Here is a 26,542-nt window from a genome sequence, read left to right as displayed (position 1 = left end):
GAGTTCTGAAAGGTATATTAAGGTATACTAAATTATTAATAATAATGTTGTTTGTTAAAATTATTAAAAATGAATGTATAATAAAACGAACGTATAAGAAACGAGAAAGGATCAACGCAATGAATTAAGCTCATGGGAAATAAAAAATAAATTTACACACCCATACACACATATTTTTATGACCCCCTCTCCTTCCCCAGTGATTTTCCTCCTGCCTGAACATTAATTGAAGGAGGTTAGTAAAGCAAGTTCTTATAGATTTTTGTTGATGCCTTCCCACTGATATAAGAGAAGACACTCTAATCAGGAAGCCCCTTGGGACACAGAGATGGTATCAGCTTCGGCCAGATGAAATAGAGAAGAGGGCTGTGCCAACATTGGTGAAGGAGATGACAGTTGGGGTAGGACCTCTTCAGCAACAGGTTTTTCTTACAACCTTTTAATCGCCATATTAGAAAAATATGGTTTATTAATGTATATTTCCAATCGTAAGAGATTTCCTATTTTGTTATACATTAGTACAAAAGTAAAAAAAAAAAATACTTGCACTAATAATTGAAAAATACTGTATATAAATATAAAGTTTTATATACATCGATTTACGTGAAACCGGAGACGAACAATCAGATTTAAACGTTAAGATTGATTAGGAGAAAATTCTGAATACTGAAATCCGATCAATCAAAATTTTCGCTTTTCATACATACCTTTATAATCCGAATGTCCATTATTCAATTTGTAAAAACTCTTCATATATTTGGATATATTTCTTTTAGACAAAAGTAGAAAACAAATTCGGAAAAAAAAACAGTGTAAAAACGAGGAACTTGTTTAAGTGTAACTTTATTGCCGTTTAAACAAATTCATTATCGTTTACAAGTTGCAACAAATGAGGGTGGAACTCCGACAACTTCATGCATTCATGCCTTAACGGTTATTTTAAGTTTTAGAGGTAATAGAAAAAACATAACCTTATAGTTCACTGGTTAATACTTTCACATACCTATCTATGGAATATATATTAAGGAAAATTATTTGGATTCTGCGAAATTTCGTATTGGAGTATTCAACAGAAATACAGGTTTTTAGGTTTCCGAGTCCTAATCGCTAAGTTCCACCAAGTGCTTTGTGTGTGCAAACAGCATATCTCAAACATGAAAAGTGGTAAGAAACTGAAATTACATATTCAAGGCGGGTTACATGCTTTTTCACTAAAACCTACCAACAAAGTGCTACTTTATTATATTTTTTTTTAAATATTTATTTATTGCTATTTACAACTGTACATTGTAATACATTTAGTAAATCTGATCTAAGTTAAATTTGAGTGTTACGGGCGTGTAGAGAAACTACCCATTGGTAGCACTCTAATGACATTTTACATTAGCTAGTCTCTTGGCCATCTTCTTTTCAGGTGCCTCGGAGGATTTTCAGGAATGAAAGAGGATGCAAGATTAGAAACTAGGGGCTACTTTATTGGATAGATTTTTCTTCGTTTCCTGATTATCTAATAGTTTAAAACGGTTCTAATGATTTTTATTAAAATCACAGCGATCATTGACCAACCTATTCTAACCATGCTGGGGGGTCATGTTTTCATTTTGTGGAACCACCACTTAATGAAAAAGTCAGCGCTGCGGCGCCGGTTCGAATACCCCAGGCCGGGCACCGCACGCAGATCTCAGAACGATCATAACAAACATCTGAACTACGGACTGCCCGATATCTACTATTGCGAAATTTTATCAACATTATAATGCCTAACAAAAATATAAATAATATCCGATTGGTTTTACACCGATTCGTTGAAAATATTAGTTCATACATTTCGCTATTGACCTGTGTAAACTGAAGACATCAGAATATTATGAATATGTTTTGTTTTAAATATCAATGTTAATAATATTTCTCTGTATACCATTGTAAACAGTACGCATAAACATATTAGCAGCAAAAATTACATTAACATCTTTTTAATTACAATGTTAATGGCAACATTTTGATATTGATGCACCTTAATTACTATATTACGTCTTTAAGGATAAACTATTTTATTTGAATTTTCCGTGAATGATGATTAGAAGGGTGTGTATTTTATATTCGTTTCTAAATCCTTAGAATACGGCTTAGGGATTTAATAAGAGATGCCTATTATATATACATATCCTCCTTTCCCATTTTATATTTCTAAAGCAACCCATGATTCCCATTATATGAAAATTGATATGTAGGATTGTTTTATAGGGAGAAAAATACATTAGAAATAAGAATGAATTGAATGTCTAATTGTTTTTTTTTTTGGGGGGGGGGGGGTTTATTATGTTTTACGCCCCCACATATCTCATTTAAATCATATTAGGGGGTTGAAAATGTGTATCTATATGTATTGAAAGGGCTATCAACTTTTCTCTATCAACTTTCTCTCTATCAACTTTTCTCTTTATCTTCTTTCGCCATTTTTGTCCCAGTTTTAAGCATTCATAAAGCAATCGCTTTTCATATATTTTTTAAACAAAAGTAAGACAAGAATAAGACCCCAGTGAAGCAGCTCTGCATCTCACTCTTTTTTTATTCTTTACATTACATCCTAACTAATAATATTCTATCCCATACAAGCCTCGATACCTGTTATCAGCACATAACAGGCATTAAAAATAGCCAAAGTGTGTTCCCACTTACACTCGCACAAGTCGTTGTCATGACAACCTAACACGTCGCATTTAATCAGAACACACGTGTATAGTAATCAGAGACACATGTACACTGGTGTTCCGAAAATATTAAATGGAGAGGATGAGAAAAAATAAATAAAAAACATAATCTTAAAATGTATGGTTATAAAATTATTCGTTAATAATAAGTGATATTAACATTTTGATGCCTTCTATTTTAACCGATCAATAGCTAGACGTTGGAATTTTAAACTAAAATATTAACAATATTGGACCTCTTTTTTTTTTTTTTTACATTTTGCAATTCATCAGTGTAAAATTTATACATCAGAATGTTATTAGCATAAACATGTTCAAAATCGTATGCGATTTCAGTGGGTTTTAGTCATTTTTATTTTATTTGAAACAACCAAATTGAATTTGACAAATTTTAATCAAACGTTAATCTTACTCAGCATGATCAAATATTCATTGATTTAAGAAAATAATTGATTTTGTCAAAATAAACTAGGACATTTAGAAAACTTACAGGGTTGTTTCTCTTTCTTAGTATATTTTTATTGAGAGGGTTTATAAGAGAATAAGATAATTTTTAGTAGTCGATAATTTGGTGGTCCAAGTTCTAGATGAAATGATTTTTGCATCCACAGAAAAAGTGCTTTGCTGTACGTCGCTTACAATGGGCTTAACTTTACAAATAATTAAAATACCAAAATATATACATGTATACTAATACAAATATATAGTAAAATTAATTGTTTTATAAGGGCGCAAATATTCAATCTGGCATGACAAAAGCAAGGTATAGTCGTGTTAACTACTAAGAACTTTTTAAGAAGCTCTTAAGATTTTTAAAAAAGTTCTTTTTATTAACGTTCTAGTAATAAACTTTTATACTATATCGTTCTAATGGGTCTCACAGTTCATCACGGAGCTTTTGGAGAAGAGCAAGAGATATTTTGATTAGGAGCAAACTATCTATACAGGTATGAAAGAACATGTTAATTGTTTTGATTCCAGCAATGAGTTGTACCCACTGCTGCAAACACCCGTACTGCCTAACAGGCATGGCAGGGTGATAAATAAATAAATATACTATATCGTGAAAAATATCGTAAAACAGTGACTAAAACTTAATTGTTGTTTTTAAAACAGTTCAATAACGGTTTCATACACCCATAAAAAAGTTTTTTTTTTTCCATTAGTGATCGCATTAAATTGTAATGCATATGCAGATTTTTTCTAACGATAATAAATTTGGATTACTTATTCAACAATTTTTACAAAAATCCTGTTATATTAATTAATAATGATGATATTAATATCATGATATTTCTCTGTTAAAGAATTAACTGAAACTAAAACTAACGTTTTCTAATATAAAATCCGTTTTAAATTGATAATTATTAGTTTGAACAAGACTATATACCTAAATTGGTTCAGTTCCCAATTTGTTATTACTTTAATGAAAACTATATATAGTTACTAGTCAATATTAATGAGTCTGCAAACCACTGTTAGGAAAAATAAAATATAAACTCTGCTTCAAAACGTTAAACAAAATTAATTTTTCATTCAGAGGTCCATAGCATTAAAAATATCTACAACACTAAAGAATCGAATAAGAAATCATTCAAACTACAGTAAAATTTGCTAAAATACAAACTCTAATAGAGCTGTTCAATTGCTCCTGCGATACACTTTTTTTAAAAGCAACATTTTATAACAAAGTAACGAAAAATCTAATTATATATCAAGAATTATTAAATATGCAGATGTCTGTCAGTTAAATTAAAATCTGTACCACTAATTCCATGAAGAGTGAGGAGCTTAGTACTTTTTAAGGAATTATTGTTGCTAGACCAAGACATGTGCAAGAAGGTGATGTGGTCTGAACACGCTCGACCGCCAGATTTCAACTCACTTAAGGATACTACTAATTTATGAGGCTGGGTGGACACCAGGAGAGCTCCAAAACCAACAGCATTGACTCACAGCTACAGTGTAAAAGAAAACAATTTCTGCCCAGCCGGATTCTATCCTTGGACTTAGTAGTATCGTGCCTTACCAAGGTGCCACTGCTCTTCCCCGATGTCTACCAATACTCACATACAATTTATTTGAATGTACTGTAAAGTAGTGTGTGACATTTATCTTCGTAGTAGTAGCAATTTTTATAATATTTCCCAAAATAAATTTACAAGGTATTGTAACGTATAGTTAGTTGTTCGGACAAAATTCTCGATTATGAAAAACAATATCGCAGGAACCATTTGAAGTACAGATTTGTACAGGTTGGCATTCAAAATTAAGTTAGTTGAATGTACTATACTAGTACATAGGTATAACAATAATAATAGATAGTTTATAATTACTATTTTCGCAGGAGTAGTAGTTTCCATGAAATTTGCTGATATAAATTCACAAAATGTTGATTTCATGGTATTTTGGAAAAAAACATTTAGCTAATGAAATTCTATATATCCAGAACCATTAAAAGTTCAGATGCCTATTATGGCTCATACTTTTGAGAATTGGCTTTATTTTAAATAATTTACTGTGAAAGTTTTTAATTTTGAAGATAGTTTTAATTGTGTGCAGGACCGAATGAAAATTGTAGGTTTTTTTTCTGGAAGCGTGGAACTGCAGGGAGCGTGGAACTTAAATACATTAATGTTTACTTTTTAATGTCATCTACTGAATCCACTGCATAGTCTAGAAAAAAATGAATCATTTTCTGGTAAAAAATATAGTATAGAATAATAATAATAAAGAAATAAAAAATAGCAAGAAAGAAAATAATTACTTTTAAGGACTCAAAAATGATTTGTAGCATCTTTAGGACTACTGTAATTTTTTATTCCCCCTGATTATGGTTGGCAGAGTCATCAATTTTGACTCTAAACTTTATGTGGGTATCACTAAAGTAATCAATAATTGGGATGAAATAACTGCTTATTTTCTCCTCTTGGGCTCTTGGACTATGAACTAATTTATAAGCATAAATATACAATGGGGCAAAGAAGAAAGCCATAATGTTTGTATGTTAGGTTCTTAAAAAAAATATATATGAATAGCAGAAGCAAAATTTAGAGCCTTCTATTAGCTTTGATGATATGACCATTAATAGGTAATGGTAGTAACCATGGTATTAATGGATAATTTACAGGCAAATAATTTTATAGTCAGATACTAATAGATAAGTTTATTTAACTCATCTGATGCGTCCATTGCATTTCAATAATATGTTCAATAAAACATCTAGACTGAATATAAATATACTGGAAAATATAAATAACAACATTATATTTTACAGCTAAATCTTACGAGCCTAATTAGAAAAATTTGTTTTCAAAAAAATATATTTTTTCTGTACTGTTATCGATTATATTACTTATTATTCCAGCTTCCGATCTGCTTTACTTTTGAAAAGATCAAAAATAAATAAAGACAGTTAATGTCGTAAAACGAAAAGTATGAAGAAATAGCTGAGAGCATCTTTCGTCTCCCCTAACTAAAGAAACCGTATCAAAAACCAGGAGGGTGAAGCCGTAAAGAGATGATGATAAGGAAAGAGGAGCTGATTGGTTGAATTAATATCAGTTACCGGCCTCCCTGTCATTCCGACCAATCACGTTAGCTGTTTCATCTAATCTCCTAGTCTCGGCCGTTTTCTTCTTCCGCCGCGTCTCTCACCCTAACTCAATTCTTCTCTTCTTTTCCCAGACCTTACTTTGCCTTATAAATGTTGGTATTCAAAGCATTATTTTATTTTTTTGGGCTTAATCAGTGTTTTGTTCAATGTAGAATTGGTTCAACTATACTGAGTTCTGTAATTTTAATTAATAAGTAGTAAATATATATATATATGTATTACGGTTGGCCGTTTGGTAGATCTTTGGCTGTTCAAACCAGTCTTCTCAACGCCCAAGAGGAGAAAAAAGACAGTTATCTCACCCCAATTTTTGATTACTTTAATGAAAACTATGTATAATTAATAGTCAAAATTTATGAGTCTGCCAAGTATAAGTAGGAAGAATAAAAAATGGCGGCTGTTTCAAAGCGATAAAAAACTAATGTTTCATTCAGAGCTCTATATCTTAAAACAACACAAGAAGACCTAAGCGTACGTCATTTAAGGAAGAGTAAATTTGCTAATATATGAACCCTAATAGAGTTATTTACATTAAATATTTTTCGAGATATAGCTTTTTAAAAAGGAACATTTCATAAAAATGTTGTATGGGACGTAATGAAAGATCAGTAGTTAGTGAATTTATTTTGAAAAATTTATATGTCAAAAACTATTTGACGTATAGATGTCTATTTGCACTAAATTAAATCTAGTTTAATGAGCTATAAAGTAGTTTATGATGTTTATCATCGTAGGAGTAATATTTTACATGAAATTTGCTAAAATAAATTGATTTATAGTTATTCGGACAAATTTTGATTTGCCAAATTTATATTCAAATGTGAATATCATAAAAACTACTACCTCTATGAACATAAGTGTCATAAACTACATTATAGTAAGTTAAATTTCCTTTATTTTGAGTGTTGGCAGACATATGTGCGTCTTATGGATCTAGAGATTTCATTTCATATTTTTTCAAAAATCCGACATTTTATACGAACAACTAGAAATTAACATTTTGTGAATTTATTTTGTCAAATATCATAAAAACTACTACTCCTACAAAGATAAACATAATTAACTATTTTGTAGTCAATTTAAATAGCTTTAATTTGATCGCAGACAGACATTGATACGTTCAATGGTTTCTGAAATAAAGTTTTTCATAGATCAAATTTATTGTCCGAACTACTATAAATCAATTTATTTTAGCAAATATCATGAAAACTACTATTCCTACGAAGGTAAAGGTCATAAGTTTCTTTATTGTCCATTAAACTAGTTTTAATGTGAGTGCTAATATACATCTGTACGTCACATAGTTCCTAAAATATAGATTTCTCAAAATAAATTGACTAACTACTAATCTTTCAGTAGATTTTTAAGAAATTTTGCTTTTTAAAAAGCTATATCTCGAGAACTATTGGACGTAAATAGCTCTATTAGAGCTAATATTTCATCAAATTTACTCTTCTTTAAATAATGTTCTCTTAGATTTTCTAATGTTGGTAGTTTTTAAGATATAGAGCTCCGAAAGAAAAAATGAATGTTTTTTTTAAGGTTTTGAAACAGCCGCCATTTTTTAATCCCCTTACCTATACTTGGCAGACCCATCAGTTTTGACTAGTAATTATACATAGTTTTCATTAAAGTAATCAAAAACTGGGGTGAAATAACCTAAAGCCTTTTTATCTTCCCGGCTCTTGTACTATACTGCTTTCCAGTTTTCGCGGTTGTTGTACACTGGTCTATCTCAGCCCGTCAATTATTTATTGATGTTATTGTGAATCTGAGGTATTTGAGACTCTACTTTCGGAAACGATTTGCCGTTCACAGAGACGTTATCATGTCGTTAGGATGATTTTTTCGGCTTACTATCATATATTATGTTTTATCATTATGTACTTGCAAGCCAATTTCCTCTGCTTTTCTTAATAGTTTTTGCGAGTCTTTCCATGTCATCTTGGTTACTTGCTACAACCGTAATATCGTCCGCGTACGGCAGGACTATAATGCTTAAAAATAATAATAACGGTAGTTTTCTTCAATATTGCTTGTTAAAATGATAGTCACTCATTTTAATTAGTCTTTTTACATTCATTTTATTTTCATGAATACATTAATTTTATTATTCTTGTTTTATTTTACCTCTCAAGTATTCATTTGATTTTCATGGTGGTGTTAAAACAAAAACAAACACGTTTTAAGCAGATTTCTTCAACTAAACGGTTTGATAATATATAATTTTCTTTCTTTGACCTTGCTTATCACGTATAAAACACTTTTTTAATGACGAAAAACTAGTCGCTAAAAGTAAACAGTAGGGACCCTATATAAATTTACACATCGTAAAGTATCCATTAAGGCTTGTGTAACTCTAAAATCATAAAATGAAAAATCTAATAGTTAATCAAAGTAATAATAAAAGCTGTTAGTTTAATTAATTTGTTTTTTTTATTAGACTATACTTGGAGATAATATTTTTAATATAATTGATTAAATTAATATTATTAATTAAATTAAATTTTAAATGTAAATAGAATAAGTTTGATATCTATAAATTTAATTTTAAATCTTTAACTTTCTTGAGACTGGTTAATTTTGTTTAATTAAATAATTCAATTTTTATTCATTTTTGTCTCCAAAAATGTTTGTTATAAGTCCGACGTTTCGGCCAATCCGGCCATCCTCAGGGACATCTTAATACAATTTTGGAACTAAAAATATTTATACACTCAACTTCATGCACCTTATGTAGGGTGTGATAAAGTTTTAACAAGTGACTGTGATAAATGAATTATAATTTTTTTTTAATGTAAAAGTTGACTAATTATAAATTGTTGTTGTGACCTGGGCAGAATAGCCTGCGTAAAGTTGAGTGTTTAAATATTTTTTAGTTTCAAAACTGTATTAAGATGTCCCTGAGGAGTGCCGGATTGGCCTAAACGTCGGACTTATAAGAAAAATAAAGTGTTTTTAAAGGATTGGATAAATTGAATTGAAATTGGATAAAAATTGAATTATTTAAATTAAACATAATTTTAAATGTATTTTGTTCGACGTTGTAAACATCGTAAGTTCCAAAATCAATGTTTCAGCTGTCAATTCTATTTTAATTTTTATATTATTCTCAAAATCACTTGCCTTTTTAATTGCTAATGAATATGAGTTTTTTTTCTGTAGTGATTAACAATCTATCAATGACAAATAATCAATAAATAGAGCGATTACATGGCATTTTTTATAATAATTAAAATAAAATAGTAAATGTTGAAGTGCATATAATCGAGGGTGGTTTATCCACCATGTCACCAAGCTATTCGTATTCCCAACACCACCTATTGTGTGAACATCCAGAATATAACAAACAAATGCTTCGTATTTGTTGTATTTTACAACCAATACGAATTTATATAAATCGGACTAATATAAACAATATATATAAATCGGACTAATATAAACAATATATATATATAAATCGGACAATATGATTTATATACATCTACAATTTGTTACTTACTTTCTCTACAAAAAACCTACATCCGTTTCACTTGTTATTTCCCTTAGGAAAACCTATGAAATAATATCTTTGACACTCTACTATGATGATGTTTATTGTAGTAAAAGACAACAAATTATTTTGGAACCTAACCAGAAAATATTCTGAAATAATTCAATTAATGATTTATTGATACGTTCCAACTTCCAAATGAAATATCTGGAATATCTCAGTTGGATTCAGGAATAATATTTTGTTTGAAAAGCTTTATTAAGCAGAAACTTTTATAGATTTTTAAGATCAAAAGATTTTTGCATTAATTGAAATATCTCTTTGTTTTTATACCATCTCAATTTTTTTAAAGGGAAAACATGTGATGTTAGCAACATCATCGATATTCTAATGAGAACCAATTGGCTTTTCGATAATAGCTTATGTATTGCTCTATCACTTATCTCTGGAGTTATCGTAAGATTTACTCGTAGTTTCATTAATTTAGAGGTATACACAAATATTTTAAATATTCAAGTTACAAAGAGTAGTGATTTGTAGCTGGTAAGCGGCCCCATGTTATGTTCGATATTCTTTACTGCGTTGCCATCCGGGCTTGGAAATAACAACTTGAAGGGAGTTATATTTTTGTTTATAAAAACCTTCCAGAAATGCATTAATGCAAAAACCTTTCTATACAACTGCCTAAGTACTGTTCGTACCTCACACCCCTTAATATACAGCCCGGATATTTAGGATATAGGATGTTCCTGGAAACAGAGAATGGTTTGAGATCACAAGTAGGCAATTCCTTGCCGAAAGGTTCCAATAATTACCTCACCTCTTGACATTCCAAAGAAATATAACTGTTTGTTATTAATAAAGAGCATTCTCATTCTCAGTTTAGATCTAGAGAGAAGTCAAACTGAGTTGTCGGTGGACAGTTTTTGGACAAATTTGTATGTAATATTGTAAATTGTTTATCTTAGTCTCGGTATCTTTTCATATAAGGTAAATAAGGTTTATCTGCTACCGCACTGCCATTGAACTCCGTGACTTCTTAATACTGTTTTTTGTAGCTCTCCGAAGCTATGTAACTATTTTCATAGTGCTTGAGAGACAAGCAACAAGCACATCTGCCTTACTGTCATCGATATATTATTTTTACATTAATGGTATAACCTAAATGATTGTGTAGTTCATTGCTGTATTCCAACATTTTGTGACTGAGCAGTAATTGGCTTATCTCTATGTAGGCTTTTGTATATTTTTTATTTCTCAATTCTATAAACAAATTAGTATATTTGGCGGGTGAATGCGTATTCTGTATATTTAGGTATTTTTATACTAGGTCGAGGATTGATAATCTGCTGTAATTAATCTTGAGGAACATTAGAACTTCCTCAATCTTTCTCGGTGCACTGCAGTAGTTATTACTAATTAATTCTACGTTACGTAATTTATTGCTCTACCGATTATGCGGTTAAATGCAAACAGATGTTTTAAATTTAATTTAAATTACACAGATTTCCTAAACAGGAAATATATCCAGGTAAATTCTTGTCGGTTTCAAAATATATTTACACTGGGCTACAGATAAATGTTATAAATTCTTATTCCTTTCACCGATGAAAGTTCACTAACATTAGTAGACTGTTTAATACTCATTGTTCCTAATCTCATTTTGTCTGTTGATGAGTTTATCTTTTGTACGGTCGACTAAAGTATACCATTTTTAAAGGCACACAAGCTGCTGGTGACATTTTTAGAGTGTTATCAGCCTACTGATAGTACGACCTTTGGTATTTATTCATATTATTAACAAAGCTTTGACGATGCTTTTGATGTAAAACCATGAATTATTTATTACTAAACCCTGGAAACACGCTACAAGTACCCATAATTAAATATTCACAATTTTTTATTTCTATATTCACACCTCTGAAAATCATGCTTATTATGATCATGAGAGATAGTTGACCGTGGATGACTTATACGAGGAGAAGATGGTTGGGGGTGCGGTCAAAATATAACACAAATAACTTGAAATAACTTATTTAATTGTGCCAACGTTTCGGCCAGAATTTCTAGCCTCCATCAGGGCTAAGAACAAAAACAAGATGATAACCAATGAATAAAAAAATAAAATATAAACATAATGGCATAAAGTAAATAATTGTACTAAATGAAATTAATAAAATGAAAGTGATGAAAGAAGTGGAAAATAAAATTTATATAGAGGTAATTGAATAAGTAAAAATAACATAAAAATTTGAAGTTATATAATACAAATAAATATGAATATTTTAGTTTATGAATAATTTAAAAATTAAAATTGTAGAAATAAAAAATAAAAACGGGAGATAGAAAATATATGTAACTAATGAAATATGTAATCATAATATTAGAAAAATATGAAGGTAAGTTTAACAAAAGAAGTGAATAGAAAAGAAAAAAAATAGAAAATATAACAATAATATATGGTGGAGATCACTAATAACGTGAGTAAGAAAAATTAAGAAAAGAATAGTACATACTTATTATGGTTATCAAATGTGTTAACTGACAATTATGACTAACGTTTAGAGTTATAAATCTTAAATTGTAATCTGTACATTGTAGTTTTTTAATAATTTGTTGAAGAAATTCTGTGCTTCTCTGATCTAAATGACTTTTTTTTAATTTTAATTTTTTTTGTTTTTATTCTTTGTAATATTCATGCCCTATGCAAACAATAAAGTTTTGAAACGTCGCCGAAATATTGTTATCTTGAGGTCAAGATCCAGATAAATGTATTTATTTATATTCATGAAAAAAATTATTAATATATATATATGTATGTATGGATCTTTAAATATGGATTGTTAAAATAACCAGAAAGAAAAAAAAACAGGCATACAACCAAATAACTCTCTAACTCTTTGAAACCATTCATCGTATACGAAACGAACAAGGTTATGTTTAATTCAAAATGGAGAACCGCGCTTGTAAAGGAACGGAGATATCATTTTTTACTACACACATGGAACATGTTGGCCTTTTCCTGATATGTGTCAGAACCCAGAACGACTGCATAACATCCAGAGGTTGTAAAAACAGATCTGTCACTGAGTCTGCCCTGTCAGGAAGCTATCTCTGGCAGTTCCTAAGAAATTGATTCTGTACAAGAGAGAAAAGTGGGGGTCTTCCTAGGTACGGATATTTTAGCGATATTAAAATCACTGCATCCATTACTTTCTCATGAAAATTCGTAATTAGTTTTGTCTATATTTATTATACTTATTTAATACCAAGAAAAAAAATTAAATGTTTTAAATTCGAAAAAAATATGATAGAATAAAGGAAAATATATTTTCGAGTATTTTCTTAATATTTTTCGAGTGTTAAAACATATGAGATTTTTACGAAGATGATACGCGTAGTGCTGGAAGAAGCAGTGCTCAGACCATCTTCTTAATTACTTATCACATTAAATGTTATATTAAATATATACTAAGTTGAAATCGCCATTTCAAGTTAACGCCCTCCCCCCACCTCACGTGTAACTTTGTAACATCTGTATATTTATGCAGAAGAACCACGGTAATCATGGTAGTTGGCGAAAATCTTTAGAGTACGAGCTAATTTAGATAATTATTGTCTGATGTGCTACCTATTATTGAGTTAATTTTATGAGGATTAAAGTATCAATTGTTTATTAAAAAATTGTTTATGATGTTTATATTCCTAAGGACTGCAATTTTCATATTTGCCATCTCAGAATGTTGTTCCTGGTTTTTTGGGGAAAAAATATTGGTGAAAACTACCAAATATTGAACGTAAAGAGTTCTATTTGGGTTCATATTTTAGAAAATTGCCTCTGCTTTACTAAAGGCATGAATATTTTTATTGGTTTTCGAAATAGTGTGTAATGAATGAAAAAATGAGCAAATTTTTTTTTTCTATAATTTTCGGTGGTGCTCTCTTAAAATAGTCCACTTCATTAATATCCTTTCAAGGATGCATACTGTTCCTGTTGTTAAGTCCTGGTAAAAAATTGGATTCATTTTTAACTACATAATGATTATATCAAATTTAAAGAAAGTCGATAAAATATCAAACTGGCCAAAATTCAGCTAAATCTTTCTCAGCATTTAAACAAAATGTCGGGGAATTTAATTATTTTTCTGATTTCCTCTGTTCACGGAAAAAACGACAGTTTATACGAAAATGACCCTATAACTAATGTCCGAATTCCAGATCCTATGAAAAATAAACAGAAAAACAAACTGAAGATTTCCAGAAACTATGATGGTCATATTTTTGAGAAAAAAAAGTAGTAGTTAGAGACTTCTAAACCTATAAAAAACAAAACAATAAATATGTACAAATGGGGTGAGAAAAGCCAATTTTTCAGAGTAGGAACCCGAGAAAGGGTTTTTAGCGGCATAGGACCGTTAAAGTCTTACTCCCCTAAGCTATCTTTATGAAGGTCGTATCGAGTCGAAAATAAAGATATTTCTACCGTGATCTTAAGGTAGGAAACTAAACTAGTAAAAAAAAATCCCTTAAGACCCATTTCATTTCCCAACGAACTCTAACGTTGTAGCTTCAAATCGTGCAACCAGAATCCTAGTAATCCTAAGCAGCCTCAGGAGTTACAAAAACATTACAATACTCATTTTCTGGAACAAAATTGATGTTTTCTCATTCATAAAGTAACGCAGGGTTACGGAGAAAAATTTAGCACATATTTTTCTTAATTGGTTTTATTAAAATTTCGACTATAATGATTGACATCAGTTTACAATTTATAAATCATTTTAAAACACGAAACAACAATAATAAATATCGACTTTTAATTCGGGATATTTATTTATGAATAAAAAATCTTTGATACCAAAGGTACAATAAAAAAAATCTACTTTAAAAATAATAACTTAACTATTTAATAAACCTTTACCGTAGAACGGACTATAAATATGAATAAAATATTAATTCCTTAAAGAAAAGTTATTTCTATAAAAATAAAAAAAAATTAAATAAAAAACAAATATTAGATTATATAAACGAATAAGCTTTTATTGTAAAAAAAACTAATCCTAGATTATAATCAGTATAAATCTAGCCCCACCTTCCGATAGAACTACTTTTTTACGACTTATCTCATCTTATTAATGCGAACGACGAGCGATACGTACTTAATTAAAACAATATATCATGAATAATATATATTAAACATTACAATTAAATACAATTTCATAAATTATCCAAATACATAGCTTAATCCAAAGTAACCTTTATCCATTAAAGGGTTACATTTAACTAATTTCAACCCTTTATATAGCTGCACCTTGACCTGACATAAATTCCAATGAAAATAAACGAAAATTTTCTAATAAAATATTCAGTCAGATAGAAATATACAAATAAATAAATAAAGGTAAAATTTATCGTGGATTATCAATTACAGAACAGGTTCCTTTAAAATGATTGAATTACCATCAAATTCTTTCAATTTAAAAATATTTAAAACTAATGGTACTAAGGAATTTAAGTTACATTCTAAATAATCGGGTATCTAATCCTAGTTTAAATTAAGAATTTCATATTAACATAACAATAAATCACCAAATTGAAAAATAATAATTTCATCTAAAAAACACATATAAAATCTACAAAATTAAATAAATAGCTAAAAAAATTATTCCAGTTAATTGTATAATCGCAGCTGCTGGCACAAAATTTGCTAACTATAAAAATAAATTAACAATGTTTTTATATACTAAATACATACAAATAAAAACTAATATAATCTTATTATTTAAATAAATTTGTAATAATACTCAAAAATTCACATATTAAAATTATAATTGGTGTTAGACTACAAAACAAAAAAAATTTAATAATGACAAATCTATTTATAATATACATATTAATTCCTTACTTTAATTCCTTTACTACTTTTCCTTTCACTTATATAATAGTAAGAGGGATTACTGCTATAATAATATAAAATTTCGAGTTTTTGTTTTCAACGGTCATTGGTCCCCTAAATCTAAATTACCAAATCTTCCTCAATGGTGTGTCTGTCACTTCATAGAATAGTTTTTTCTAATAATGTTTATTTTGATCAAATTTGGTGTATCGATTTTTTATTTCACATAATTTTGTTTGATCAACGCGACTTAAATCCCGAAGTTTCAAAAATTTTCCTTTAAAGTACCTTTAATATTGTTTATTTGTAATAAATAATAATTTTGCGTTTTTAACAGTAATAAAAATTCTTTAAATATAAAAAATGATAAAATAGTGGCAGCAATTTAGAGACCAAAAAATAGAAGACTACCGAGCGTGTGGGATCTCGCCCGATCACAATCATACTTACAAAGTTAAGTAATATGTTGTTAAACTGTTGTATTCTTGGCAAGAACAAAGTTGATATTTTTTATTGCACCTCAAGAAACCGACAAATACGACTTTGTATACAACAAAAAAATATTGTTTAAAATTTTCGCCGTGATGCCCAGCTGATGTTTTATGGTGTTGTGTTTGCAGTTTAGCGGAAGATCTTTATGAAAAGAGTTTGCTAGAGTTGTTAAATGTTTACTATCATTTCCTTTGACTCTCCTCTGAAGACTAATATTTTCATTTAACTAGTGTTTCTTTGCCCCTTATATGATCTATCCTTGAGAATTACACCCTCATTAAAATAAAACATATTTGGTACTTTTATGTTATATAACGTTTGTTCTGCTGAGTTTTAAGGAAATTTAAGATAAACAGGTGGATTAAATTGGATAGAGTGGGATTCTCTATGATGAAATGTAGTTATAGTCAATGTAGTTACTACCTATCCATATGAATCATCATTCATTCTTTTAGTAGTAAAATATAAAAAATACATTTAAATCCACCATTTTCTGCGAATGTTTCCAGTGTTACACATCTAGAAGGTTACACATCTAAAAATATTTGGTTCCATTCACTGTATTCAATATTTCCATAATCCATTGTTTTGTTGCAGGATGGAGGGAGTGAAGTGAGGAGGAGTGGAGGTGGTGGGAGAGCGAGATGTCAAGCGGCTCGAACGTGACAGGGAACATCAGCAGCCCCGGGGATGGGAGCGACTATTACACCCTCACGCAGATAATTATCATCGCCATCGTGACGGCCATCCTCAGCGTGACCACCGTCATTGGTAACATCATGGTCATGATCTCCTTCAAGATCGACAAGCAGCTCCAGACCATATCCAACTATTTCTTATTTAGGTAACCTCTTTCGTGTGTACTATATTACATAATTTACCATAAAGTAAAGAAGGGTTCCACGTGTTGTAACTTTAATAGATCTGCGGTGATGTCTGAAAAGACTTCTCTGACGAACAATACGATACCTTTTAGTTCAAGAGCCCAATAGGAGAAAAAAGGCAGTTATATCACCCCAATTTTTGATTACTTTAATGAAAACTATATATAATATAATTACTAGCCAAAATTGATGAGTCTGCCAATTATAGGTAGGGGAAATAAAAAATGGCGGCTGTTTTAAAGTGATACAAAAAAATAAGTTTTCATTCGGAGCTCTATATCTTAAAAATTAGAAACAAGACAAGAAAACCTAATAGAACGTCATTTAAAGAATAGTAATTTTGCTAAAATATGAGCCCTAATAGAGTTATTTACGTTAAATATTTTCGAGATATAGCTTTTTAAAAAACAACGTTTCAGAAAAATGTTGTATGGGACGTACTGAGAGATCAGTAGTTAGTGAATTTATTTTGAAAAATTTATATCTCAAAAACCATTTGACTTACAGATGTCTATTAGCACTCAAATTAAAGCTAGTTTAATGAGCTATAAAGTAGTTTATAATGTTTATCTTCGTAGGAGCAATAGTGTACATGAAATTTGCTAAAATAAATTGATTTATAGTTGTTCGGACAAATTTTCGTTTGCCAAATTTATATTCATATGTGAATATCACAAAAACTACTACCCCTACGAAGATAAGTGTCATAAACTACTTTATAGAAAGTTAAATTTCCTTTATTTTGAGTGTTAGCAGACATATGTGCGTCTTATGGATCTAGAGATATATTTTTTCAAAAATCCAACATTTTATACGAACAACAAGAAATTAACATTTTGCAGGTTTATTTTGTCAAATATCATAAAAACTACTACTCCTACAAAGATAAACATAATGTACTATTTTGTAGTAAATTTAACTAGCTTTAATTTGAGCGCTGGCAGACATCTGTACGTCCAGTGGTTTCTGGAATGAAGTTTTTCATAAACCAAACTTATTGTCCAAACAACTATAAATTAATTTATTTTAGCATATATCATGAAAACTACTATTCCTACGAAGGTAAAAGTCATTAACGTCTTTATAGTCCATTAAACTAGCTTTAATTTGAGTGCTAATAGACATCTGTACGTCACATAGTTCCTGAGGTTTTTCAAAATAAATTAACTAACTACTAATCTTTCAGTAGATTTTTAAGAATTGTCGCTTTTTAAAAAGCTATATCTCGAGAACTATTGGACATACATAGCTCTTTTAGGGCTAATATTTCAGCAAATTTACTCTTCTTTAAATAATGTTCTATTAGATTTTCTAGTGTTGTTGTTAGTTTTTAAGATATAGTACTCCGAATGCAAAATTAATGATTTGAAACTCCCGCCATTTTTTATTTCCCCTACTTATACTTGGCAGCCTCATCAATTTTGACTAGTAATTATACATAGTTTTCATTAAAGTAATCTAAAATTGGGGTGAGATAACTGCCTTTTTATCTTCCTGGCTCTTGTACTATTTCATCAGTGGTACTTCATGCCAGTTTTTAAAAATAACATAACCCATTTGTTAATGTCTTATCTTAAAATTATGTCAAATTTGGGGATTCTTAGAGGTACAAATCTTCACTCTAGCATAACCTTGCCATTTTCTTCATAAATACGCTACTATAAACTAAAAATGTATTTATGCATTACTATTGTGGTTAATAAAATTGCAGTAAAAAACAAGAAAAGATAGTTTGAAAAACTTATTAAAACACATACACACACATATATAAATATGAATGATAATGAGGTCATCTAATATAATTTTATAATGATAAATTTAAATGAGTTCTTAATAAGTGTAATTTAATAATAGATTCCCTTGTAATTTTGTGATCTTATAAAAAAAAATTGTGCCTTCGGCGCAAGCTGAATAGCGAATGTCCTGGTACTGATAGCTCAGCCGGCGTGCGGTTTTCCTCATAAATATATACATGTATATAAATCCTTAAAGGTTCTAAATTTTTATGGGGTGTTATGAATCAGAATTTTGGTTTGCCACCCCACCGGCCGTCTTTACATCAAAAACAGGAAAAAATAAAAAAAAGATTGGAAGAAACTGTTTTCAGTTTTTCGAATATAACCAGAAAATATTTTCCAAAGGTGTATATTCTGAACAAAATTAAAGTAGAAACAATTCCCTACGAAATGTTTATATCATATTTCATTTTCGGCAAACTTTCGATGCTATACAGTACACACGTCCAACTGTGGTTATTATATTTAGGATGAGCTGCCGAATCCATGTCTAGTCCATTAAAGTTATTAAAATTCTTTTATTATATCAAATTTTCATAAAACAATGTTCAATAACAAAAACAGACTAAATCGCTACTTAAACATAAACTCGTTTTCAAGATTGGGATCGTCAACGATGTAAACATTATATCTAACGCTTAGTTCTATATGTTCCACTATGTATGCACATTGGTTGCGTAACGTCTCGAGAAATTTTCATAACATATTTAGTGGAATATTATGAGCGGTTAATGTGTGTTTAAACTTTGTTTAAGATGAGTAGTTCTGTCTTCATATCTCCCAATATGTGAGTCAAAGTAGTCAAACAGTTTCGGACCGATAGATAAGGAAGGATTTACTCACAATTTTAATAAGAAAGAGTAAGAACGTGTATTTATGCAAATATAATTTTTTTTAACGAAATTCCTTGTGATGGAGGGTGTTTTTATGCAAGGTGCAAAAGAGGGCAGAATGAGTGAATGTTTCAAAGACGACGTTCGCCAAGTCAGAAAATATAAAATTCATGTTCTGAGAGAGAACAACCATCAGGAAGTTAAAGGTTGTTTCAAACCAGATAATGTGTCAACACTAATTGTTTAACATAAATTGACTATTTTCAATTAGGAATCATTCAATGATTATTCTAAGAACAAGATATTTTCTAAAGTTACCGAAAAATATTGCAAGAGAAAACAAAATGATATCCCCAGAATGTTGCTGTAACATAAACGTTATTGACTGTAATATTGTTCGACATACTTGACCATACAAACTTAAGAATTCTAATAACCAAAAATAAAGTTGAAAAATAAAAATGAATTAACAAAGAAATATTAATAAAATATAATGCTATGACCACTTGGATGTCGAATGGATTTTTTTAAAACACCAGCATTTTATTGTTATATTTTACGGATTTTTTAAAAATTTTTATTATATAATTTTAAAAAAAAATGGTGTTTTCAATTTTATGTGTAAATGTAACCCGATTTTAACACATTATTGTTTGGAGAATTATCTTAAATTAACTGCATGACCCGTGGCCTACCCACAGTTTGCGAAAAACATATCAAGTTGTCCCTGCAATGATGTGGATTGTGCATTGTGGATATGCATTTCATATACCTGTTACTATCAATTTCACAAATATGTCTAGTTCATACCGGTTAAAAGGTATTTTTGTAAACATTGTTTTTTAGGTATTTGCACAGCGCACTCCAGTATCATTTCTTGTTGCCCGAGAATGAAATGTAAGACGTTCTGTGTGCTTTAATTTTTACTCGAATGTTTATCTTCAAAACACCCATTATGTAGGAAATTTGATTTGGAACGTTCAAAATCTAAAAACCGTTTAGAATTTTTGAGAAAACATTTCTACATATATTCTTTTCCTGATAAATCCCTCTTTGATTTTAAGATAATTGGACTATAAAGACATTTGAGAAAAAAAATCCAGGAAATGGTAACCGATTGTTCGGCTATTAGATAAGAAATAATTCATAAAAAAAATAAACCTGATTAATAGTAATAAAAATTCAAGTCATTATAAACTTAATAAAAAATGATGTATATAAAAAAGAACTGATTGTCAAAACTGCTTCTGAGACAAATCGTTTTAAAATACGAGAGAGTAAATAAAGTCGCATAGAAACAAGATCCTCCCGTCTTTTATTAACTTAGATTCTGCTATGACTTTGCTATGAACAGCTGAATTCCAACAGCATCTTCACTTTTTAATTAAATTCACATTAATGAAATTACACTTGCATCTTATATTTAGTCATATTTGATTAAAACTTTGCAACGTTAAGAATTTCTGTTAAGGGAGTGGCTTTTACAAATTATACATCATTTGATTTAAATAAATTTTCTGAGGGAGTAAGCTGAGTCATGTAACCAGGATTTCAAGATTTCTGCGACGGTTATGAAAATCCATCATATTATACATAATTATATTTAATTAAGATATGAATGTACAATTTATTTATTTGAATCTCAGTAACAGTCTAATATCACCAGATTTAATTCAATGAGTACAATAGGCTATAGATTGAGCATTGCCCTTGAATGGTTGCAGTTTGGCGGTGGCGGACTTCGCGATAGGCCTCATCTCGATGCCGCTGTTCACGGTGTACACCCTCCTGGGTTATTGGCCGCTGGGGCCCCACGTCTGTGACACCTGGCTGGCCCTCGACTACCTTGCCTCCAACGCCTCGGTCCTCAACCTCCTAATCATCAGCTTCGACAGGTACTTCTCCGTCACTCGCCCACTCACCTACAGGGCCAAGCGAACGACCAACAAAGCAGCTGTCATGATCAGTGAGTATTTTAGTCCTTATATTTAAAATTTAAGTTCTGAAAGGAAATATCATTGATAGTAATAATATTTGTGTCGAGACCTAGACTTTTATTTTAAAAAACTGATGATTTCCCAACTTTCTGTATACAATAAAATATTTAATGGATTAAAATGTTCTTTAGTGGTTGCGTTTACTAATGTTATGGGCGTTGATGACCTCAGGGTTTTACGCCCTTAAACCCCAGACAACATCAACAACAACTAATGTTATACATTTGTCTGAAAAAAAAAAATGAAAGGGTCAATAAAAAGTGTGTTGGACTTTTGTCAGTTTCTAAAACCAACATATCTTTAATCGGGGTTTCACTACTAACTACCATCTTCTTTTCAGACGCCTCGGAGGATTATCAGGGATTGTTAAGGATGAAATATTAAGAATTAATGGGTTAGGATTGTTAAGGAGTTTGGAATAAAAAGACCCATATCTGTTTTGGGTCAAATCTGCAACGAATGGGATGTTAAGGTCTTTATGAATGAGTTTATTTGTGACGTAATAAGGAGCATCAAGGATTTTACGTAGGATTTTTGATTGTAACGATTGGATGCGGGAAGAATTTGATGGCTTGGTGGAGCCCCAGAGCTCAATTCCATATGTCCAAATTGGTCTGATTATTGTAGTGTATACTAATATTTTGTAGTGAATGGTAAATGTATGGCCATCTATAGATAAAATATACATCTATTTATCAGTAAATAAAGCCATGATTTTTCTATAATTTAAATTTTTATAAAATTCATTATAACTGACTTAAGAGGAGAGGGGTGTCTACAGATAACCAACGTATTGTAATCAGCTGGAAGAGTTGAGATAACGAAACAAAGGTCAATCGAACAGGTGCATTTGCAGCTATGAGATTGCTTTTAGAAATTTCTCCTTAGAGGGTTGGGCTCCATTTTGGCATGAATGAAGAACTGCTATGATCACAATCACAAATCAAAAATTGTCAAAATGAGTTTCAAGTATTGTGAAAATATTAAAAACTATCGGCCACACCGGTTCGACATCAAGTACCTCCTCAAAGAGCATCCTCTACTAACAAATCACAGCGGTGACATCTGACATATCTGAACAACAGAGCTTAATCTATAACAATATTTGCTTTGACTCTATTCTTCGGGCTCTTCGCTGTCAAAATCGTTATGTTTTACTACCAGAAAATAGAATATTTTTTTCTATTTCCTGACGCGTAATTATCTTTATAGATACCTGTAATGATTTAAGTCTTATTCTGATGCCTCTAGTTTATGATATAAACAGTACCTTTACCAAATAATCAATAAAAATATCGTTTTGAATCAAAATATGACTTTTTAAAACAGTACCCATATGTATTAGCTTTAGAAGTTTTTTAGAAAATTAAAAAAAAAAAAAATTTAGAGATATGAAAAATTCATTTTATATTTACTTATTTTTTTGCCTTAATGCAATTAGATTGTTAATTAAAAAACAAATATGGCATTGTGTTTTGGTAAATTGTCAGGTATTTCTTCTTGAAGGACATTCTCTATTCTTGGATATTTAAGAATACATGCGATGTTATTTAACATTTTTAATTATTTAATTTAACTTTTACTAACATTTGTTATTTCTGGTTTTCGAATAAATATTTTTTATGTTTTTACCCCTTCCATTATACACTTAGTACAGATCCCGAGAAGTCGAGAAAGAGGTTGAAAGAGAAGGAATATTCCGATTTATAGACGGGAAAAGGGGCAGGAATGGGAAGCAAGGAAACTCTGGGAGAGTTGATAGCGGAAAAATATATCAGAGTCCCAGAAGGCCTTTCCATGTCGGTAATGAACATTTGGCTCCCGCCACGGATGATGATAATCTTCACAATTTTACAGCTCCTTCTTTTTCTTCTCCTCTACTTCAGACATTTTATTACAAATGAGATATTTTTTTTTAAATTACTGTATATTTTCTAAAAGATGCCAGAATCACCAGTGTGACCTCCTTCTAGATTTTGCTTTTTCATAAACTTGCAGTAGCGGTGGCTTACATTGAAGAGAATAAATAAATCGCACAATGTTGTAAAATTGAAATGATCGATAAATTAATCAATTAATACTCAATTGATTAATAATAATTATCAATGGTCTTTAAATTAAACCTGCATAAGTGCTTCGGCCATTATATACTACCTAGTACCATTGTACATTAAATGTGTATTTAATTAAAATTCTATTTTACTATCTGTGATCAGGAATTAGCTAATTTATTTTTGAAGATTTCTTAATTTATTTTCCGAGGTACCCCTTATAGTAAAACAATATTGTCTCACACATATTGAAAGCTTACATTCATTTTTTTTAATTTTTTTTTTTGCTGTGATTAGATAAATACGTTTCTGAATAAAGATAGCTTAGCAGAAAATTAATTTTTACTACACACAATTAGATAATACAAAAATCTTATTATTAGGATAAAAATGTTAAACATTATTTTGGAACCACTAAAACATTAGGAAAAATTGTTTAAATAAAATAAATTTTTATAAGTCCAACGTTTCGGCCATCCTCAAGGACAATCTTAAATAAAATTTTACAACCACATTAATTTAAAAAAAAACTTTTTGCAGGCTATTCTGCCAAGGTAAATAATTTCAGTCCAAAATTACCCTTTTTTGTTAATTTTTCACATTAACATTAAAACTTTTAATCTCAGTCAATTTATACTATTATACTTTATCACAAACAGTTTAAGAGTTGTGATAAAGTTTTTTAAAATTGTATTTTAGATTGTCATTGAGGATGGCCCAAACGTTGAACTTATGAAGAAATATAGACTGTTTTGAGACTTAAATTGGATAAAATTTATTTTATTAAAACAATAATAAGCATTCGCTAGAAAGGGAAAAGATTATATTTAAAATCAGGAAAAATATTATTATTTTCATTTCATAGGGCTAAGCAACAATTTATTTTTTTTCTGAGTCAACCACAAGTGTGAGTTTGATACCTAAAAATATTTCAAGTCTGACTACACAAAATAAAAAATACTAAAGATCAAACCGACCTGTATAACGGATTTTTATTACTATTATTGGTAGATTATATTAGCATACAGAACAGATAACATTAACTTTTTTTGACGTGGGTTAAAAATAAAAATACCATCTAACACCACCAAAAATTATTATAATAAATGTTATGATGTCAATACCGGTTGGGGATATTTAGAGAAAATGACTGTGTAATAATTTTGCCCAAGAGTAGCGATTCCTTTAGAGTTTAGAGTCAATGAACTGTTCTGAAACGTCCGAGGAGCCACCTTTACCTACAGATATTTTACTTCCCTCTCAAACGACCAGGGCAAGGAAGCAAGGAAGCGTGAAGCTCTTAGTATATATTTAGGCAACAGGTTGTAGGTCACTAAATTTAAATTGCCTAAGGGGTGATTTGAACTCAAACTTTATTATAAAATTACAATATAACTCAACTATACACGAAAAAAGATGGAAACTAGTCAATCCCATAGTCCTTTAGATAATCCAATAGTACTATATTATATCAGTATTAGTAATACATTATTTTGTTAGGGTTCTGACTGTAACCTCTAAATAACAATGAAGGAAAAATTACATATTTTAATTTAGTTAAATCACAATTTCCCCGAAACTATATTTTTTAAAAGGAATTATGTTCCTTTAAAATACAATAACATGTAAAATACCATATTTACAGTTTAACATTGTATTACAAAACTTAATTAAATTCTGGGTTTTCATTCTAGAGTCTAATAAGTCGATTGCAATAATATTTTTGAGGTAAAACTTCCAAATTGAATCAATTTTATTCTAAATTATAATGTTGCACAACGTTTCAATATAAATGGATGAGGATTGCTGTTATAGTGAATTATTGTTGTTTGTAGGTTTATGAAAGTACATGAATATGGGACAATAGTCCTAAAACGTTGTGCAACATTATGATAATTTAGAATAAAATTATTCAAATTGGAATTTTTTAACCTCAAAACATTTATTGCAATTGAATTAAATTCATTTAATTAGATAATCCATGAAACAAATGTCTCCTAGGATCGTGGGTAACTAAGGCTCTTTTAATGTTTTTATCTTCTTTTTTTTATATTCATATAATCATATAATTATACGGAGAACCAAAGGTCAGGAGGCCATTTTCAACAAAAATGTTCATGCAATCCATGCTTAGACTCTTAATAGAATGAAATTGATATTTTAAGAGGTTTCACAAAAATTGTGGAATTTAGTTTTTTGTTTATTTAATATGTAAATTTTTTATGAGACGATTGTAGACTGTATGCGCAACTAAACCTTATAGTACAAGAAAAAAAGGCAGTTATCTCACCCCAATTTTTGATTAATTTAATGAAAACTAGGTATAATTACTAGTCAAAATTGATGTCTATTAGCACTCAAATTAAAGCTAGTTTAATGGACTATAAAGACGTTTATGGCCTTTACCTTCGTAGGAATAGTAGTTTTCATAATATTTGCTAAAATAAATTGATTTATAGTTGTTCGAACAATAAGTTTGATTTATGAAAAACTTCATTCCAGAAACCACTGGACGTACAGATGTCTGCCAGCGCTCAAATTAAAGCTAGTTAAATTTACTACAAAATAGTATATTGTGTTAATCTTTGTAGGAGTAGTAGTTTTTATGATTTTTGACAAAATAAACTCACAAAAAGTTCATTTCTAGTTGCTTGTATAAAATGTCGGATTTTTGAAAAAATATATCTCATATGACGCACAAATGTTTGTCAACACTCAAAATAAAGGAAATTGAACTTACTATAATGTAGTTTATGACACTTATCTTCGTAGG

The 26,542-nt window shown here is 29.7% G+C and overlaps 1 protein-coding gene across 2 annotated transcripts in view; it reads left to right on the top strand.

Moving 5' to 3' along the window:
• mAChR-A (muscarinic Acetylcholine Receptor, A-type) overlaps window positions 1–26,542 on the top strand; it is a 199,233-nt gene that overhangs the window by 84,628 nt on the left and 88,063 nt on the right. For both annotated transcript variants that reach the window (XM_067045524.1, XM_067045523.1), the window contains exons 3-4: window positions 16,806–17,052; window positions 21,446–21,687. In XM_067045524.1, coding sequence (XP_066901625.1) covers window positions 16,853–17,052; window positions 21,446–21,687 — 442 coding nt within the window. In that variant the 5' untranslated portion in view covers window positions 16,806–16,852. The remainder of the gene's footprint in view (window positions 1–16,805; window positions 17,053–21,445; window positions 21,688–26,542) is intronic.

This window comes from Halyomorpha halys, unplaced genomic scaffold, assembly GCF_000696795.3.
Source record: "Halyomorpha halys isolate HHAL.00 unplaced genomic scaffold, Hhal_1.1 Scaffold170.1, whole genome shotgun sequence".
Classification (NCBI taxonomy): Eukaryota; Metazoa; Arthropoda; class Insecta; order Hemiptera; family Pentatomidae; genus Halyomorpha; species Halyomorpha halys.
This window is presented reverse-complemented; position numbering and strand designations above follow the sequence as displayed.